Source organism: Phalacrocorax carbo, chromosome 4 (genome assembly GCF_963921805.1).
Source record: "Phalacrocorax carbo chromosome 4, bPhaCar2.1, whole genome shotgun sequence".
Taxonomy (NCBI): Eukaryota; Metazoa; Chordata; class Aves; order Suliformes; family Phalacrocoracidae; genus Phalacrocorax; species Phalacrocorax carbo.
In genome coordinates this window covers 36,355,378-36,376,206 of record NC_087516.1, presented here as the reverse complement: position 1 = coordinate 36,376,206, position 20,829 = coordinate 36,355,378, and the positions used below count along the sequence as shown (strand labels likewise).

At 41.5% G+C, this 20,829-nt stretch overlaps 1 protein-coding gene across 2 annotated transcripts in view; it reads left to right on the top strand.

The window, feature by feature from the left end:
• SNX25 (sorting nexin 25) overlaps positions 1–20,829 on the top strand; it is a 92,959-nt gene that overhangs the window by 15,554 nt on the left and 56,576 nt on the right. For both annotated transcript variants that reach the window (XM_064449606.1, XM_064449605.1), the window contains exon 3: positions 9,511–9,727. In XM_064449606.1, coding sequence (XP_064305676.1) covers positions 9,511–9,727 — 217 coding nt within the window. The remainder of the gene's footprint in view (positions 1–9,510; positions 9,728–20,829) is intronic.

Genomic DNA, 20,829 nt, shown 5'->3' with positions numbered 1-20,829 from the left:
GTCAGGTTATCACAGTCAATGGGGTTTTACAGTGTTTTTTAAATCAGATCTTACTTCTCTTTATGTTACCTTAGGTGATGTTGGCTCCTCTGAAAACGTTATCCTTGCATCTCTAATTTCAGAAATACTATTGCTGGTGTGATGAAGAGTCAGTGCTTTGGTTAATTCTGACTACTTCACCTGTTTTTGATCATCTGTGTAATTAAGTTTGCCTAGGGTTTAGTGTTAGTTGGTAACTATCTTGCACCCATCAGGGATTGCCTGTTGACTGCTACTCAGTCATGCATGCTTTTGCTGGTGTTAGACCCAGTCTGTGTGCACATTTTGCTCTGGGTTTAGAGTGGCTCTCCTTTACTGTGTCATTCCCTGAGGTTTTGTGGTGTGTCTCGCTTGCTGAACTGTCCTGTGCTTTACTGCATTTTTCCTGATGGTCTCATCATATTCGAGCCCTGGGGGAGCAAGTGAAAAACATTGGTGCCCAAATGATCTGCTCTTCCGTTTTGCCAGTTCGAGGGAAGGGAGCAGCCAGAAACAGGCGCATAATGTATATCAACTCCTGGCTACGTGGCTGGTGCCACTGTGAGGGGTTTGGCTTTTATGACAGTGGGATGTTCTTCAATGACAACAACATGCTAGGAAGGGATGGAATCAATCTGTCTAAAAGGGGTAAGGGAATCTTCAGCAGATTCTGGCTGGCTAACTTGGTGAGGCGGGCTCTAAACTGAAGGACTTGGTGGGGTGGGATCCTTTGCAAAAATGCTCACACCAGCACGTCCAATGGGGAAGTAAGTCAGGCCAAGCAGTGTGGTGATAAAGGTTCCTTAGCTGTCTCCCAAGAGGTGAAACAGAAGAGTGATCACCTCAAGTGTATGTATACAAATGCATGCAGTCTAGGTAACAAACAGGAGGAACTGGAGCTCTGTGCCCACTGAGAAGGGTATGGCATCATAGGAATAACTAAAACATGGTAGGACAACTCAAATGACTGGGGGATAGTAACAGGCGGTTACAGGCTCTTTCGTAAGGACAGGCAGGGTAGAAGAGGTGGAGGAGTTGCACTCTACAGTAAGGAAAACCTTGCATGTATAGAAGTCAACTATGGTGATTGCGACTGCTCTGTTGAATGCCTCTGGGTTAAAGTCAAAGGGGTCATCTCCGAGCAGGACCTCACAGTGGGCATCTGCTATTGACCTCCTAACCACGATGCTGGTGCTGATGAAGAGAGATTTGGGGCACTAAAGCAAGCTTCTGGCCAACAGAACCTGGTCCTGATGGGTGACTCCAACTACCCAGACATCTGCTGGAAGGACAATATGGCAGCTCACGTGTCATCCACCAAGTTCCTGGAATGTATAGAGGACTGTTTCCTGATACAAACAGTAGATGTGCCAACCAGGAATGAGGCACTGTTGGACTTGCTATTCACAAACTGAGAAAGTCTGCTTTGTAACATCTCAGTTAGTGACAGTCTTAGCTGCAGTGACCACAACCTTCTAGAGTTCGGGATCCTGCTGAGTGTGCTGAAGGTTAGTACTAAGACAAGGGTTCTGGATTTTGGAAGAGCAAACTTCAGTGCACTCAGGGCTCAATTGGGAGGGATTCGATGGGAAGCTTCCATGGAAGACAAAGGAGCTAGTGAGTGCTGGGAGTTCTTCAAGAACTCTCTATTGGAAGCACAAAGCCAATTTATCCACTACAAAGGAAAGGGAAGTAAGCGGAGCAAGAGGCCCCCATGGCTCAACCATGACTTCCTGGGTCTACTCAAATCCAAAAGGGAAGCTTACCAGAGATGAAGTGGAGGATTATCCACTGAGAGCTACAAGGGCATTTCCAGAGCGTGCAGAGATCCAGTTAGAAAAGCAAAAGCCCAGCTTGAATTAAAACTGGCTGTAGATGTCAAAAATAACAAGAAAGCGTTCTTCAGGTATATCAACCATAAGCAGAAAAAGAAGGAAAACATGGGCCCACTGTTAAACAGAATAGGAGAGTCAATCATCGATGATGCTGAAAGGGCAGAGGTCCCCAACACCTTCTTCACCTCTGTCTTTAGCAACACTGTTGAGTCCCAGGCTTTGGGAACAAAATTGCCGGTTGATCCAAACATAGACCCACCATTGGTGAAGGAAGAGTTAGTACATGAATTAGTACAGGAGCTTGACTCCTACAAATCAATGGGCCCTGACGCCTTCCACCCGAGGGTGATGAGAGAGCTGGCTGATGTCATTGCAAGGCCACTCTCCATAATCTTCGAGAAGTCATGGAGAACGGGGGATGTCCCAGAGGACTGGAAGAAGGCAAATGTTACCCCTATCTACAAGAAGGGCTCGAGGGAGGATCTGGGTAACTATAGGCCCCTCAGCCTTACTTCAGTCTCTGGGAAAGTTTCAGAACGAATCCTCCTGGGGGCCATCACAAGCTAAATGAAACATGTGATTGAGAAAAGCCAACATGGCTTCACTAAAGGCAGATAGTGCTTGAACAACCTGGTGGCCTTCTATGACAAAGTGACTTGCCTGGTTGACATGGGGTGGGCAGTGGACATTGTCTACCTGGACTTCTCCGAGGCCTTTGATATGGTCCTCCACAGCCTCCTCCTGGAGAAATTAATGCGTTATGGCCTAGACAAGTGGTCTGTGCAGTGGGTGGGGAATTGGCTGACAGGCTGCACCCAAAAGGTGGTGATACATAGCTCTTTTTCCAAGTGGTAACCTGTCACAAGTGGAGTCCCCCAGGGATCAACATTGGGCCCAACGTTATTATTCAACATCTTTATAAGTGACCTGGTTAACGGGATCAAGTTTGCAGATGAAGTTTGCTGATGCCACCAAATTGAGTGGGGAAGTAGACACTCCAGAAGGGAGAGCTGCTCTGCAGGAAGATCTGGATAGGCTGGAGGAGTGGGCCAGCAAGAGCCTTATGAAGTTCAACAAGGACAAGTGTAAGGTCTTGCACCTGGGAAAACGTAATCTGGGAGTGCAGCACAGACTGGGATCCACCTGGCTGGAGAGCAGCTCTGTGGAAAGGGACCTGGGGGTCCTGGTGAACAGGAAGCTCAACATGAGCAAACAGTGTGCTGCTGTGTCCAAGAAGGCCAACAGGATGCTGGGTTGCATCAAAAAGGGCATCACCAGCAGAGATAAAGAAGTCATTATCCCGCTCTACTCAGCGCTTGTCAGGCCACACCTGGAGTACTGTGTCCAGTTCTGGTCCCTGCTATATAAAAAGAATGTGGACAGGCTGGAAGGGGTCCAGAGAAGGGCCACCAAGGTGATCAAAGGCCTGGGAAGCCTGCCATACGAGGATAGGCTGGGAGAACTGGGTTTGTTCAGCCTTGAGAAAAGGAGGCTTCGAGGGGATCTCATCACCATGTACCAGTACTTAAGGGGCAGCTACAAAGAAGACGGAGACTCCCTTTTCACACGGAGTCACATGGAGAGGACAAGGGGGAATGGACACAAGTTGCTCTTGGGAGATTCCGATTGGACACCAGAGGAAAATTTTTCACAGTGAGGACAGTCACCCATTGGAATAATCTCCCCAGGGAAGTGGTTGACTCGGCCACATTGGACACCTTTAAGATTCGGCTGGACAGGGTGCTGGGCCGTCTTGTCTAGACTGTGCTCTTCCTAGAGAGGTTGGACTAGATGATCCCTGAGGTCCCTTCCAACCTGTGATTCTGTATCAGTGATCATCTTTAGTTTTAATTGAAGGAGTCACGTGTTTCCATTTCAGCCATTACTCTTAACGTCAATAAACTTAAAAACATTATGGTGCTTAGATAGTTTTCATGTGATGGTCATTGGCTGATAATAATTGCCCATATCTTGCATAGCTTTTTGTCTTGCCAAAGGCAGTTTAACAGAGTTTTATGGGGAATTATATTTCTACAATGTTGGTTGCTAAGTGCCACCAAGTAGGAACTTGTGTTTATGTTGGTTTCCAGCTCAGTTCTAAACTTCTTTCCTATCTCCCATTGGCAGCAGAGTAGTATAAAAGGATGGTGCTTCAGAGTGCTGCTTCATTCTGAACTATAGCAGCTTGCATAAGCTGTAGATACAAGGTCAGGGAAAGCTGTGAAGTAGCCCTGCTACTGTGTGGTGTGTTTTATGAAATCTAAGTGCTCAAAATCAGAGTTGAATTTGGCAGAAATAGAAGGCCTTTTAGTGGTAAGCCTCCCTCTCCCCCAGTCCCTTTTTCAGCCGGTAGTGCTTGAGTGACTAACACTGAAACGTTCTTTTCAGTATTTTTCATGCTTTTTCTTGATAGATTGATTTGATTCTTGTTTGCACTTCATTTATATTGCGTAAAGAAAAGATGACCCACTTTCACAAATACTTTTAGCCTTTTAATACTTCCTGTTGCTTATCTGGTAACTTCATGTTTTCAGCCCGTATTATCTGGTAGTTTAGGAACGTGTCTCTTAAGAGAGACTGTGCTCAGTCAGACTTGTGCCGCTGTTGCACAGCGTACTGTTTGTTGTCTGCGTTCTTGTGGACCACTTAAGAAATCTGTTGGGGATGTAAGGCAGGACTTCCCTTTACAGGAGGAGTTTTTCCCAATCTCTCATTTCTCAACTTTAGATCCACAAATTGCAACTTTTTTTTCTAAATGTCAGTAGCTTCTCCTGCTCTGAAAAGCTGCATTTTTTCCATAAAGCTCAAAAAATTAGCTGTTTGGGTCCAAAATATGAGCAAGATTTAATTTGAATTCATGTTCTCTCTGCTACTGGGTTTCAAACACTTGGAGCTAAGAACTCTTGGCAAAGGGTACCTGGGCAAAACTACTTGAACAGAACTTTGATTTTTTTTAAATGCATTTCCTAGATCTTTTTAAGATTATATTTTACTATATTGTTTATATTTTTTGAAAATTTCATGTTTTTTTTCTGCACATTCGTAATAATGATTAAAGAAGCAAATGTCAAGAAAATTTCAATAAAAATAAACTAGTGTGGAATGGGAGAATGTCATGGTATGATCTCTTTTGCACAGATGCTATCCACCTATGCACAAAGATAACATCTAGTCTGTTAAAGAAACGTGTCAGTTTCATAGAGTTTGAATAATGTTGTAAAATGCAAGTAAATCAAGAAGTGCTAGTGTTTTTCCAAGTACAAGCTTTAACAAGAGAACTGAAATCTATAAATCACAGTTGCTAGTGACTGGGGCACGTTCCCAGTCACTGAAGTCTGGGCATTTACACAGTGTTTTGCCAACCTTTAACACAATGGTCTATAAAAACTTTGTGGGAATGAGAATCTTCAGTAATAAAGATAATGTTAAATATAAAACTCATAATCCTAATTTGTATAGCTAAAACATAGTAAGATCTAAAATGCAATAAGTGAATGATGGCCTTTGTCTCTTTAAATTAATGTCTTGGAAATGAGAGTTGTATATTCACATTACTACTTAGTAATTTTTAGGGAGTTAAATATAGGGGCTTTAATATTAGTTTGATTTTTGAGGGTAATTTTTTGGTGGTACAGCCTGTCATCTTATTAATTAAATTTTTATTGAAAGTATTTTTCTTCAGGTATAGCTTGTGCTACTACAACATGTACGATATGGTTATCATAACATTATAATAACACTTCTTGGCTGTTTGGTGGTTTCCTGATGCAGGATCTTAACACATTTCATATTAATGTTACATTTCTATTTTACAGATTGTGATGCTTGCTGTTGTAGAATAACCTAAGCTAGGGTTGTAGCTATACCTTCTCTTCTGTTCATATAGTCGCAGGAGAGTTTCGGATGTGGATAATGTAATGGTTCTGGTATCTCCAGTGCTTTCAGAAAAGGATGTTTACTTCTTGTTTGAATCTTGGAAGTCTGTGTATGCATTTGCACAGGGAGAATATTTCAGGTCTGTTTTTTTTAATGGTGTTTTTTGAAGACTGGCAGGCAATTAGTCCTTGTTAGTCAGATTTCTATGTTATCTTTCATAAAGTTGGGTAATGAATCTTAGCAGTGTAAAAACTGTCTAATATGAAGCTCTGCAAATGGCAGATTTTGAAGCCAGTCTGACCCACTGGCTCCTGTGGTGCCACCAAGCCACTGAATGAATGAATGTGGAAGAAGGGATAGCAGTTACTATGCAGTTACCTGCATGAGGTTAGGAATGAAAGAAGGGTCTAGAGGGGTGTCCTCACTAACCTCCACACAAGCGTCTGGCTCTCTAGTCCCAATGCTCTTAGTTTACAGTCTTTAAAAAGAGTAATTGAAGAGGCTCAACTTCACATTCATGTGGACACAAATTCACATTCACATTAATTTTAATCAGATTGTAACAACTGGGGACTTGGATCTTCTGAACTAATTTAGAAAACCCAGTAGAAGTTTCTACAGTTTTGCATTAGACTTACTGCTCTCACTGTATCTGATTCAATCAGAAGAAATGTGCTTCATGTTTGTAGCAGCTGAGTTAGTAGTAGTAAGGTATTGTCTTGAAAGTGTGTTCTGCTCTTCTTTTTATTAATTTCTTGTCTTCTGACCAGTTGTTTTCAATGTTTTTGAGAATGTGCCGTGTAAAAATAATGAGAGTAGACATGTGAGCAGATTCCTCCTCTGAAGGAAACAAGCTGCACTCTACAAAATTCTTACATTTGTTTCCTGTATTTCTTCAGAGTGCTGACAGAGGCACCAGCTGCATCAGTAGGCGTGAAACTACAGCAGCAACAGCGCATCGTGGCCAGGATGACACGTACAGATGAGGCAGTGTCTTACCCCAGCAAAGACTGCAGTTAGTGTCTGTGGCTGGTGTCCTTTTAAAATTCTTTTTAAACAAAGACCTAAAAGCAGTCTCATGGTTCATTTGGGCATATGTTTGGAGCTCTAAAGTACCCTGAATTTTATAGACAACAGCATGGTTAAACTGTTGTGACGCAGGAAGGGCCACAAGGCTCAGAGGTGACAAGGAGACTATAGAAAGGATGTTAAGGAAGAGAGTTATGAAAGACAGGTACAGGAAAACATGGTTTAATCCATTTAAGGTATTGAAAGTGTGTAACTGGCAGAGAGAAACACAAGTGAAATATTTCATACTTGCATGGCTTAATTTTTGGTGATGAGTGGTGATCTTTTGTGTTTAGTTTGATACTGCCACTAGATTTCATGGTGGTTCTATGTGGTACACCTAGATGAAGAACCTTACCATTCCCTTGCTATGTCTGAGCAGGTGTATTCCCAGTGTAATAGATCTTGCCTCAAGTATTTCAGCCGGGAGTATAGTAAAGTTGCAAAGTTGTGCACTTGTAATACCTCACTAATCAACATTGTTATATGTTTGAATGTTGTGCTTTACCAGAGCAGAGAGACTTATCATTGGATGCAATGGTGATTATGGAGTGATCGAGGAACTGAGCTCATTTTGGCAAGGAGTTGCCTAAAAATACAGTTATAAATTAAGGATTGGTGGGAATAGATACGTGTTCTGAAATATAATATAGTCTAAGGGATTGAGACACAAGCTTTACTCTTGAACTCTTGTTTTGTAGAGTTCTATCCAATAGATGTCTGTAGGAGACACCACTCTATGCCATGACTTGGCTTCTTAGGTGCTGAAGAAATACGCTACTTTGCACCCTTGCATTCATTTTAGTTTAGAGAGGGTGTCTGTAAGAAAATCTGAAAAAGTAAGTAATTATCTGCCAGTGATGATGATAACAAATACAGTGTGTTTTGAATGCACTTCAGAAATTATGGGTCTCTTACAGAGTAGATGAAAAGGAAGAACCTCTGCTGTGATTGGTTTTCCACAGCATTTCAGGTATTTCAACACAAGAGAGTAACCAAGCTATGCAAAAAAGGTGGTTGCCGGAGGGCATGGGGACAGCTGTGGAAAAATAGATACTTAAAATGTGTATTGTCATGGGAGATTGGGATAAGTAATAAACTTCAGTTTATAAAACACTGTTCCCAGTTGCTCTTCACTGTATGAAGGGATTATTCTTCAGCTTGCTTATCAGAAGACCACTACCTTTTGTAACTGTTTTTATCACTTTGTAGTATTTGTGGGTGGTGGTTTTCAATGAAATATGATTTCTTCTATTTTAGGAGAGTAATGGAATCAAATATGTTTCAACGTTGGAAGTTCCCATCCTGCTATATGGCTCTGCATATCTTTTTTTCCCTCTCCTGGATCAGATAAAAGACTCAAAACTTCTATTTCTTTATTGATTGATTGAAATATTTTTCTGAATAAGTAATTAAAAAGCCATGAAATTACTTAGTAAAAGGCTTTTAGTTTTATATTTCAGCATATTCAGTGAAGTGACTCAGTTTCTTTCTTTATAAACCTGAGGAAGTTGATTTATGAAGCATTTGACGAGAAACTTTTATCAATTTTACCCTTTTCATTTGGGATGGTTTTAACAAGGTGCTGTAGGATGAGATCTGCTAGTATTTTGGGCAGGCAAAAGTATTCAACTTAAGTTGTTTTGCTGTTACTGTGTTATTAGTTCACTGTCATGGTGCCAGGGAGCTTTTTATAGTTTACTAAGCTGCCAAACAACTTCCATCAAAGTGGAAATCAAGAAATAGTGGAGGTCACATGATTACTTTGCACCATGGTGTTACACTGACAAATGAGATGTACTTTTGATATAAGAAGTCTGAATTTGGGATGTCTGGTAAAGAAGCTACTCAGATTGTCAGGCATGTGACTTATTTTCCACCTTCTTGTTCAGTTATCCCTCTGGTAGATGTGAACTGACTTCTTCCACCCCAGCTTTTTCCCCATCTTGTAATTGCTAAACATGGCTCATGCATGCTCCCTGAACACCTCCTGCTCCCTCCTACACCTCCAGAGACATCTGCTATAGTGAAACATCAGTAAAACTGGTGACACACAAATGTTGTCAAAAAAAAGTCAGAATGGTAGAAGATGGTGTTGCCATGGGACTTGTAATTACTGTAGACTTGGTTACTGCTTGTAGGTGTGGTTTGCAATACCTCATCATTTTTGAAGTTCGTGCTTTCTCACTAATCTACTTGTTCTCTCTTATCTCTAGCTCTTCTAATCCTATAATTTACTTTCTGCAGTGTTGTTCAGTATTGTATATGTCTTTTGAAATCCAATAGTCTTACCACCTCTTCTTTTAACTGTGACTTTGAAATGGAGACTGTTGAATTCCTATGTAAGGAAGGCTGGTTTCAGTCTGCAACAGCCTAGTCACAGACAGATTATGTGATAGTTCATATAACCAAATCCATTGTTGGGAGACAGGTATTCGTTTGAGGTTTGCGTGTAGCTAGTAATGTGACTGAGCAAATCCACTTACTGGCTTGGCTTTGCAAAGTGACCTCCAGTAACCTGTTTGGTGCAGATTTCTGTAAACTGGCCAACCTTACTTTCTTTGGCAAGAATTTAAAACGCAAAGAAGAAGATATGAAACCTATTACCCATCTAATTTTTGAGGAGAAGCGTGGAGGATTATGGTTTTTTGTATCTTGGTGTGCCTTCCTCTTTTGCAGTTGTTGCTATTTATTGTTTTGTTTCTCCTTTCAGTGTTTGACTACAGCTACAGAGATTACATCCTGTCCTGGTATGGGCAACTCAGCAGAGATGAAGGGCAGCTGTACCAGCTGCTATCTGAAGATTTCTGGGAGATTGCCAAGCAGCTGCGACAGAGGCTGAGTCATATTGATGTAGTTAAAGTTGTCTGCAACGATGTAGTGAAAGCTTTACTCTTGCATTTCTGTGACCTTAAAGGAGCCAATGCCAGGTAAAATCAAAATTGCGTTTCACTGGAATTTTCTGCTTCTCTTTTTGCTTTCAGATGTACTATATTGAAGAGTGTAATGCTTTTGTAGGCAACTGATAAAGCAAACAGTTCAGGTTTATTACCAGTTTTAGAGATCAAGCAGGCTTCAGGGCATCCACAAGACCTGTGGAAGTAAACACTTGTCTTCCTTTTCTCAGAGTTCGGATTCACTGCTGTTTCAGTTTTGTCCTTGAATCCTTTGCCCACGGTAGGAGGTGGGCTGCGTGAGCAGTTCCTCCAAGTAGTGTGAACCTGCAAGAGAAAGGAGAGGGGCTGTCAGAGCAGTCAACAGACAAGAAGATAGTTATTTGCACCTCTCCCAAAACAGCACCAGAGTTATTTCCATTCAGTTTCCCATTTCTTATAGCCCTGGGAGGCAAAGCCTCAAGGTTTCTGTAAGGGGCCTGTCCTGCAATAACAAGATTTTTTCTTCTACTGGAAAAATTGTTGACTGGCTTTTCTTTGTCTGTTCAGGTTATCTTACTAATTCCATGAATTTTCTTTTTAGCAAGGCTCTCTTTGTCCACTTAGAAAGGTCAGCTGTCCACTAAATGCTAGTTACACCCAAACTGTAATTGCACATGGGAACACTTAGCCTATGCAGTTCCCACATCTGAATACACAGTTTGTGGGATTTGGGCTTATATTTGCGCTTACCTGCATTTCAGTTATCATAATTGAAATATGCTTTGGCCATTCAGATTTAGACTATACATTTTGTACTATGAAGCTGTTTTGCTTACAGTTAGATCGATGTATTTTTAACACCCCTTCAGGGGAAAAAAGATCAACTGTTTTCTGTTGGTGACTAGTCTGTGTATTGCCATTCACACTTTCTGTTCTGAAGCAGAAGATAGGGTTAATGTATTGGGGTAGATGCCAGCTTTATGTAAACTAATGGGTAGGAAATAAAGAAAAAAAAAACCTAAAGGGTTGTTACATTCAAGAAAAGAAATTAAGGTGTACGCACATTGCAGTAAATCTTTCATTGGATTCCAGATACGATTTTCTTTCAGCTCTGGAATGTGGTAGAAATCTCTCGGTCAGGTAAAGCTCCTACGTGTGCTCCTTGATTTCTACGCATTATGTTTTCACTTGCCCTTTATCACAGTAAAATACTTGCTTTTGGGAAGAGTTTGAACAGTTAGTCTGAGGATGGTATTGGTTTTTTAAAAGTGTAAATGTTTTCCTGTTCGAATCTAGGGATATAGAATCTACGATTGCAGAATTATTATTAATGCTGATTCTTGATGAGGTTCCTTATCTACTGAGAATTATGACCACTTCCTCTAGGTCTTCACTGGATTGTTATTTCCACTATGGAGAGCTAAAATAAACTCTCTTGCATGTTTTCCAATTAACTTTTTCATTTTGGAATGGTAAATACACCTTAGTCAATGCTGGATAAAGCAGGCTGCATTAAAAAAAAATCCTATCAAGAATTAATGTGATAGCAGGTTAAAAAACCCCAAGCAACCCCACAGACAACTTCAGATTTTGTATAGGTTGAAATTGGACCCACTGACTGGTTCTCACATACTGCAAGGCTGCAAATTCACAGGGAGGAAGGTCTGCTTTTAAGGTGCCTAACGGCTGATTAGCAGCATGATGCTGCATGATGCAAAATGTGAAGCACTAGTATATCCTCATGCTGCTCATCCAAACCTGCTCAAAAAGTCCAGGAGGCTTTATGAAAAGTGTGCAGGGCTCACGTTTTCTTGGCAGATGGAGAGAGGGCTTAAATTGTATGTATGCACTATGACAAAGTCAGCAGAAATGTGACATTGTGCTCATATGCTCAGATTGAAATTGTACTGCCAGGTGATCTGAGCGTGCATGTAATGAACCTGGAAGCACAGTTGAAGACTCTGATACTGTTTTCTTTTTAAGGTAATTTGTGGTTTTAAGAATAATTTGAGTTTTGTACTAAATTGCCTACCGCTATGGAGTTTACTGTGCTAGAACCCGCTGACAGTTTAAGCTATAGAGCGGGAACTACAAAGTATGTCACTTGCAGCTTGGGCAATAGAGTTTCCTGGAAAGCTTTCAATTCATTTCTACATTGCCACAGTTCAAACACAGAAAATTCTTCCAAACGTAGGGAACACAGATCATCTTCATTTACCTTTGCTTTCTGTCAACATTTTAAAGGCAATAGTACATTTAAATTGGCATTCACGTTTCCCTCCTTGTCTCTAATAATCGATCCAGTTAGGTTTGGATGATAAATATAGTGGAATAGAGACTGTAATTAGAGCAAGGTATCTTTCCTGTTGCGATGCCTGTTGGAGCACCGCATCTCGTTTCCACTGCACAGTTTATACTGCAGTGTGACAGCAAAGGGCATTTTGTCTGTTATCTGGTGGCTTACGAAGTTTTAAATGCCTCCTGTACCATCTCTGGATGGGGTGCTACCTAAGCTGCCTTGTCTCAGTTTTCCTTTATGGCAACAGATAAATCCAGTGAAGTAACAGAAAGAAACAATCTGTGCCCAGGAGGACAGAGATGTCTGTTTCTTCAGCGTGAAGTTCATGTGTTTTGTCACTGGCTGCATGTCAGCCACAGAAATCCCTTTACCTTTCTGCTTTCGCTGACTAACTTTAACCTGTGATATCTGATAGTTGAAAATAGGCGGTGACCCTTCAGAATGAGGAAGGATGCTACAGTCCTTTCCTTTGCTCCTGCTTTCCTCCTGGCTTATCTTAGTCATTGTAAGGCTCCACTTAGTAATAAATAGCTCAAGGTAAATGGCCAGCAGAGGCCAACAGATGAAGAAGAATACTTCCCTGAATGAGGGAGAGCATGAGAAGAGGAGAGGCTACTTCCATGTTGGCCAGTGGGAGGCAGAGAATCTGGAGAGAGAAGCCTGGTAGTATTAGGTCTGTTTCCCCTTTCTTTCATTCTATTCCCTGACTTTCTTTAAGGGTGACTGTCTTTCTTGCACCTGCCAGACACTTTTATAGAGTGAAATAAGGGCAGAGATGCTCTAGCCGTGGGCAGAACCATCTGGGGTGATGCAGAGCCATGCAAGCTGTAGGCAAGATAGCTCCCAACTTTCTCATCTGACATGTATCACTGGTGGCTACCTTGAGGCCCAGTTGGGCCTCCAAAGGATCTTGTCACTTTTCAGTTACAAAATTTGTGGCAATACAGAGTATTTTAGATAGGAAACCAATTTCATTCCTAATATTAGCTCAGTGTAGAAATGGAATATGATACTTCTCTGTGTTAGCTAGTTCATGAGTTTGAGATATGGAAGAAAAATCAGTCTTGGATTTATCGGTAAAAGCTACTGCTCTTTTCCCCTACGTTTTACAGAATCAGGAGTGCATTTATAGCAGGATTAGCCAAGGGTAGAGAGGGTATATTTGGCCATTCTTGTCTTATAGTAGCTTTTATCCTTTCATTCCTTTATATCTTGTTCAACTGTCTTTTGTTGGCTACTTTAAGCAGAATATAAGCAAGCCGAATACTGGCAGTGCTATTTTATGTGATCAAGGACTGACCGTGAGCTGAGTGAGGTGGTGCGTAAGGCTGGAAATGTTCATGTTGGTATATGGGCGCAGTGTTGTTTGTGGTGGCAGTATACTTTTTGGGGACTAGAATTACCTGATCCCGGGAATGTATCTTACTCTGGTAACACAATATGTTGAAAGGAGGCAGCTACTCCTCTGGCTGAAATGCACAGTCAGTATCGGTGAAAACAAATATAAGCATCTTTCTGTGAAGCTGTCCACATGAAAGGAAGAGGAGGTTCACTTACGCTTATTGTGGGCTAAGAATAACCACATCAGCTATTACTACAGAACTGTTAACATTTGATAAATAACACCCTGTTAGTGGTCTCTAAACTGCAGTGTAGGCAAAATGAGATCTGCTTACATGAAATCAGTAGGAAAATGGGATTTGAAGATGGTTAATTGTTGCCTCTTCTTGAACCTTCTGAGAAGCAGTGCTCTTTGAACAAGTCTCGGTGAGACGGTCACAGTGACACAGATAATTTTCCCCCACACTCCTACATCTTTTGGTTGGGATTGTTCTCTGTTTGTCTTTGTCCTACAGCTGGGGCACCTTGATCCCAAAAGTAGAGGAAGCATTGTTTTCTGCAAATATGGATATGTGGTGTTGCAGGCTGCTTCTGGCAAGTTGACTGCTACATGACATTTCATGGGATGCTCAGAAGCGTTTGTGTGTCTTTGTGTCCACATTTGCAGCATAAGTAATGACTTAGCAAAATGGATGCTTGGGGCCTGCAGGCTACTCCCAGTGCCGATTCAGAACCTATAGTTAAGGGCTCAAAGCCCTTGGAAAGTGTGAGGAGGGGAAAGTGCTGTGGGGAAACTGCTGTTTGAGTGATCAGTATGACAAGCAATTTGGGGATTTAGGTTCATATTGTACATGTTTTGATAGTATACCTTTTGATTCATATGTATTACTAACAGGGTAAGAAGACAACTCAGTTCTTAACTTTCTTGGCCCGTGTGAATACCTGTGCACATATAGGATATATAACTTGTACTTTTTGTGATTACAATATGTAGTGTGATAAGATACTCTGTAAAAATAAAAGGTGCTGCCACCACAAATTGATCAAGAGCAGATTGATGCAAAGGGAATTTAAGCACTTGAGATTTAACTTAGTTAATCCTATAGAGGCATCCAAGTTGTCAGGATAGCTACTAAACACCTCCCACAGTTCTTGTTTTTCTTTTATAATTCCATTTGCCACCCACAAACTAGGAATGCTAAGAGCTGCTTATCACACTCAGCCTCTGGAAAGGAGTATCAAGAGATTTAGTATGAAATTGTAGAGGTTTGTTGCAATGGGAGCAGCTGTATGAAAGTGCTGAGAACTAAATAGTCACAAAAAGCCAAGGTCTGAGTGTGTTATTGAAGTTAACTTGTGAGTAGCACCGGGTCTAAGGCTCGCCATTGCCTTCAAGCTTCAGTGTTTGAAGTTTGGGTTTCCCATTAATTATTGAGCATGATCTAGACACCACAACAGCATTGGGACATTGTGGTGCTGATATGGTCATACCACAACCTGGAAGCCATTCATACACTCTTAGGGTCTGTTATCAACATGACCTATCAAATGCTTTTTCTTGAAAGAAGTAGCTGTGGTGTGTTTAAATGACATTATTATCTTCACAGTAAATATTAGGTAAAGTGATCTATAAAACTTGCTGATGCATCTGGATAAAAATGGTAGCTGTGGAAATTTTGGTGTTGGCTTTGTCCTTATTTTCTGTTCTGATTTTTGCATTTGGTGTGGTTTGTTTTCAGAGGTTTAGGTTGGTTTTTTTAAAGTACTTTTTTAACGCATGTTTATGATGCTAGCTTGTAAAGGTGTAAATTTGTTTCTTTTATTTCTTAGTTCAAATAGATCAAGCAGTTTTCATTCTGCTGCACTTTCAAGAAGCTTAGAGATCTGAGGGCAATACAGGTGAAGAGATGCAGGCTGCATGTGTGGGATAGTTCTCAGAATCACTTTAATGAAAGTGCATGGTGAGTGTTGAATGTACTGATTAAAGTCATTTAGAGTGAGTTGCATGTGCATTTCAGCTCACAATTGCACTGATTGAGACTTAAATGTAACTCTGCAAGACTCTCTTGAAAGACTAATTAAAGAAATAGAAAGGCTGAAGGGAACATTTTGTGATTTATGTATTTATTTAAAGAGAAAGGACCCTTACATAATTTCCTGAGAGTTGTTAATGTTTTTACAGGCTCTTGGGTTCTTTTTTTTTTGGGGGGGTGGGGGGGGTGGGTATAATTTATTTATTTGCTTGCTTCCTGTTTTCAAAGCAGACAGATTTGTCTTGTTTGTCATTAAGTTCCTGGTCATGCATGTCTCCTAATCAGTGTACTTATTTTGAGTTTCTTGCCCTTGAGCCAGTGGTACTGCCAACCCCAAACCTGCAAAGTCCCAAGTTGTATGGCCATTGTAAATGATAACTTTGGGGTTGGCTTTTCATTTTTTCACCCCTTTTTAGGATTAATTGTTAAGCTTTTCCATGCCATCGTGAGGATTGAGACTATGTAAAAATAAAGACAATTCTTTGCATCAGGAGCATAGTCAACCACAAAATCTAAGAGTCTTTTAATACTCCTGACTGCAATGAGTCTTTACAATACAGAGAGTTACCAGACGGTCCTAATTAAAACCCTGGGTATCTAGAGTAGATCCTAGATAAAAAGAGAGATTTCCATGAGGTCCCTGTCTTGGGAAACTTGGAAGCCCAGTCATAGATGATAGTCCAGTATTACAGAACTACCATGGGTCCTGCATTCCTGAGAAATGAGGATTTGTTGTTAAAGAAGTGTTGATATTGGCTCAGAGTTGCTTCATTATAGCATGAGAAGGAAATGTTTATATTTCTATAATGTTGGTAATGTTTTAAGTACTTGTCTTCAGGAGTATCAAAGCAAATCTGCTGTTCTGCTTTCCTTTATAAAGTCCTGGATGAGCTTGCAGGTTTGCAGCAGTAAGAGGTAAAGTCTTAGTATTGGATGTTCAGCGGGATATGCGTTCAGTAGTGGCACGAAGCAGTCTCAGAGCAGGGAACAGTTACAGCAGATGTCAGTTTGGTCCCAAACAAAAGTACTGCTTGGAACAGACCCAGTGCAGGGGAATTGTCTTTGGCAGGCCCTACCTATGGATCTATATTCACAGACTGCTGCCTGATCTTCCACTGGTTTGTGGGGCAGCTGAAGGGAAATCCTCCTGTTTTCTGATGCTATGAAGTAGCATTGGAGAGAGTTAAAAATTCAGAGCAGGCTTAAAGATTTCATAAAATGAAAATTACGGAAAAGAAACTTATGCAAGGTTAAGGCTGGCTTTGTAGCTCACAGGGGAATGATGAGGGATATGACCTGTAAGCGTGCTGTGTAAAGCATGAGTTCTGCCTACTGTTTTAAATCACTGAAGTCACCTGCATCTTGATACACCAATATATGTCACTATTACTTAAGTCTTGATTGTTCAAGAAGACACAAACGAATTAGGTTGCCACTTGCCATTATTTTTCTATTGCCTAAAGCAGATTAAATGAGCCTGCTTTACAAAGCTTGTATCATTCCTGTTTTGGAACTGTTTGCTAGAGTGCCACATTTATATTAGTTCACTACACACAGTTGTGCTCAGAATTTATGGATAATTGGCTGGGCTTTAAAGCGCTCTCTAAAAATATCTGCACACAGCTTTAGTTAAGAGTTTTCAGTGATTATGAAGTGACCTTTTTGCTTGGAAAATCCAACCACACAGTCCTAATAACACATGTTCAGAATTGGAAAGGAAGAGAAGTAATGCCTGTGTTACTATTTGGGTTATTTAATAGTGCTTAATATCTTTATTGACACTGGAGAGATGTAGCAGCAGTCTGCCTTGTGTACATGGATGCAGACTGCAGTTAAGGTTCTGCTTTTCTTCTTGATCTCTGCAAAATGCACAGTGCCTTTCTTTACTTTTGATCACATTCCCACAGAGTTGAAGATGTAGAGTTTTTATCAAGCCTTAAGAATATGCCCGATCAGGACATCTTAGCTCCCGCTCTAGGGTAGTAAACAGACACAGTTTGGTAGCTGAGCAGTGGTGTTAATACGTCTGTGATTGCTCACTGCTCCTTTTTTTTCATGGGCATCAGTGAAGGGGAAGCCTGAGTTACAAGGGACGCTGTTTTCTGGGCAGGCCTTTTGTTGACATGCAATATACTTTCCCTGCAAGCATATCAATGCTTATATTGAGGGGAATAAAGTGTAATACTTCATGTGTAAATACAAAGGAGGATATAAGCCTGCATGTCTTGCTTTGTCTGTTTTACCACTGGCATATTGATTTATTTTGTAGCTGTTAAGCCTCCCCCCAAGCTTCCTCTCCTGCTTTCAGTCTCCCCTTTATTTCTCTTGCTCAAACAGCAATGAAAACTGCAGGATTTGTTGACACAACTGTTTGGCACTGATATGCAAGGCTTGTTTAGAGAATTTCCTGAAGACTTTGTTTCTCTAATCTTTTAATAAAGGTTTGGTGCGGTTCTGATCTTCACTTTTGCTTTTTAGATGACATTTTAGGTACAGTTTACCTAGGAAAAAAGTTGAAAGAACCCCTCTTCTAGTTACTCATGTCGTCTTATGTAATGGAGATCACTCCAGAAAAAAAGGAAACTCTTCTTAAATGGCCTGTCAACTGGAGAGTGTGCAACTCCAGTCTCCCCTTGCACTCCTGTAGGCAGGAACACATTAGACAAATTAGAAGGTTAAGAATCAAATATTTGCCTTTCTACTTGTTTATTCTATTCCATTTTCCCTTTGTGTTCTGTTAACAGTGTGTCAGAAAAGTCCTGGCATATGTCCCACTCAGCCAAGCTGTATGTATTGGCTGTTGACTGGGAATAAATTTGCACAGTGTGGAGACAAATTATGAGAAATTACTTCTCTTGCATGGATGATAGTATAGGTGCAGTTAATGCTCCAGGGTGTTTGCAGTCCCAGAGTGGTGTTCCTCAAGGAGACTTGTAGAGAGGTATTGAAGGCAAAGGCAACTAATCTGTTTAGTGAAATTTTATGTGCATTATGGCTCTGTTTTGTGCTTTGCACATGTTATGAAGGCATAGCTATGCAGGATGTCCCACAAATAAGGTAAGAGTGTCCAAAAAGGATGGGTTTTGTGTTTATGGGCTAAAAAGCAATCACTGCTTGCTTTTAGTTCTAACTCTCTGTAATTTTTTTTTAATACACAGAAATCAGTTGTTAGGAGAGGTTAGTTTGCTGCTAGCCAACTGATGTTTGGTATAAGTCATCCTGTTTGCCAGCATTTTGTGTATGCTTCTCTGCTTCTGGCTGTGTTTCTGAGTGGCTGACTTTGGGTGGACCAACCTGTCCAGAAAAGAAAGACTTTACTTCCTCAATAAGATGTGGCTGTACATAAGTGACCCAGACTTTCTGTCTGCCAGTAGTCTGCCTGGGACGTGTCTGGTTTTGGATAAATAATGAAAGCCTTTAGGGAGAGCATGTGATGGGGAATATTTGATGCAGTGTAGCGAAGGCTGTAGGGTATGTCTGGAGTATGCAAGAGGAATGGAAATGGGCTGAGGAAAACAGGTATTCAGCTGCCAGATCCCACCAGAACAAGATAAACAGCTTTCTGAGCTCAGTCAGCTGCACCACCTGTGCTGGTTGATAATGAAGACTACACATAATCTTCATAAACCACTGCTCCTCAGAAGAACAGAGTATTTGCATCCAAGCTGTTCCAAGGGATTTGTTTTGAAATTTGTCCTACTTGTAACAATTGAAACCCCCTCCATGATCCATGTTTGAAAACAAAATATTTGGTTTGGGATTGAATAAGAGCCTTCAGACAAATCAAACCAAATGTCATCTTTACATTCATGTTGTTCTGAAAATTAAAGGGCTAATTTTGGTCACCTTGAGACAAATGACTTGTATTATTAGAACAGAATTAGAGCTATTATTAGAGCATTGTTACTTTTCCAACATATTTGCTCCCTCCTGGACTAACTAGGAAAAATCAGTTGTTACACAATGTTGCCTGTCACTGGTGGCCATATAGTGGTGTGTAACTGAAAACTCTTGGTTTGACTGTATACAGTTCTTGGTCAGTTTTTCATGTACAGAGGCAATGCACTTGGAGCAGCTCTGTGAGTAACAGTCAGTTGACTCTAAGCAGGACAGCAGCCTCCAGCTCTGGGAAGGAATCAGATGTTATAGCCGATGAGAGGAGGCACTGGTATGAGACATGAGGGACCTGAGCCTTTGTAACACCGTAGAGCCTTCTACTGAAGACCAGTCCTGGCTGCCTTTGGAAATTACTGTGGTGCCTCTCAGGTAACACTGCCTCTGTCTCACTGTAACCACTGGCATGGTCACCTTGCTGTTAAACTGCAAATCTATGATTGGAGCACATCAGGCATGTGTCCATGAAAGAACTGCTAGGGCACCTTGTCGCTGCTTCTACAGATCTTTTTGTATAAAGAAAAGATGCTGCTGTGACCCGCACTAAGGAGTTGCCTTGGCATATCCAGTCAAACCTGTTCTGAGAAGTCCAGAAAACCATTGGCACCTGCGAAGAGATGAACTTGTCAGTAGGGGCACAAAATCGAGGCAGGGAAGGTTTGCTTCCTGTAATTTCAGAGCTGTGATCAGAAGAGCTGTCTGTGGAGAGTCAGCAAATAACACAGACTGTGCTGTCATGGTCCTGCTCATCCAGCTGTGCATGCTCAGTGGTGCACAGCACCCACCCAGTGCTTCATGCTGCAGCAGAGGCATAAACACCCTTTGCTGTTAGCTCTGAAAGACCCTGTCTTGTCATCTTCCCCAAATGCCTATCATGATTGGCAGGAGCAGGGAGGACCTATTTGCCTGTTTGGTGGCAGGAAAAGGAGTATATTAGTATAATCACAGAATGATAGGGGTTGGAATGTTCCTCTGGAGATCATCCTGTCCAACCCCCCTGCTTGAGCAGGCACACCTAGAGCAGGGGGCACAGGAACGCGTCCAGGTGGGTTTTGAGTGTCTCCAGGGAAGGAGACTCCACAACCTCCCTGGGCAGCCTGTGCCCCTGCTCTGTCACCCTCACGGGAAATAAGTTTTTTCTCCTATTGAGGTGGAACTTCCTGTGCTCCAATTTGTGCCCATTGCCCCTTGTCGTTAGGCACCACTGAAAAGAGTCCAGCCCCATCCTCTTGACACCAACCCTTCAGATGTTTATAAGTATTGACAAGATCCCCCCATCAGTCTTCTCTTCTCCAGACTAAACAAACCCAAGTCTCTCAGCCTTTCCTCATAAGGGAGACGCTCCCATCCCCTGATCATAGAATCATAGAATTGTTAAGGTTGGAAATTGGTAGCTCTCCGCTGGACTTGCTCAAGCAGTTCCCTGTCCTCCTTAAACTGGGGGGCCCAAAACTGGACACAGTACTCCAGATGTGGCCTCACTATGGCAGAGTAGAGGGGGAGGATAACCTCTCTTGCCCTGCTGGCCACACTCACACTCCTTTTAATGCAGCCCAGGATATTGTTGGCCTTCTTGGCCACAAGGGCAC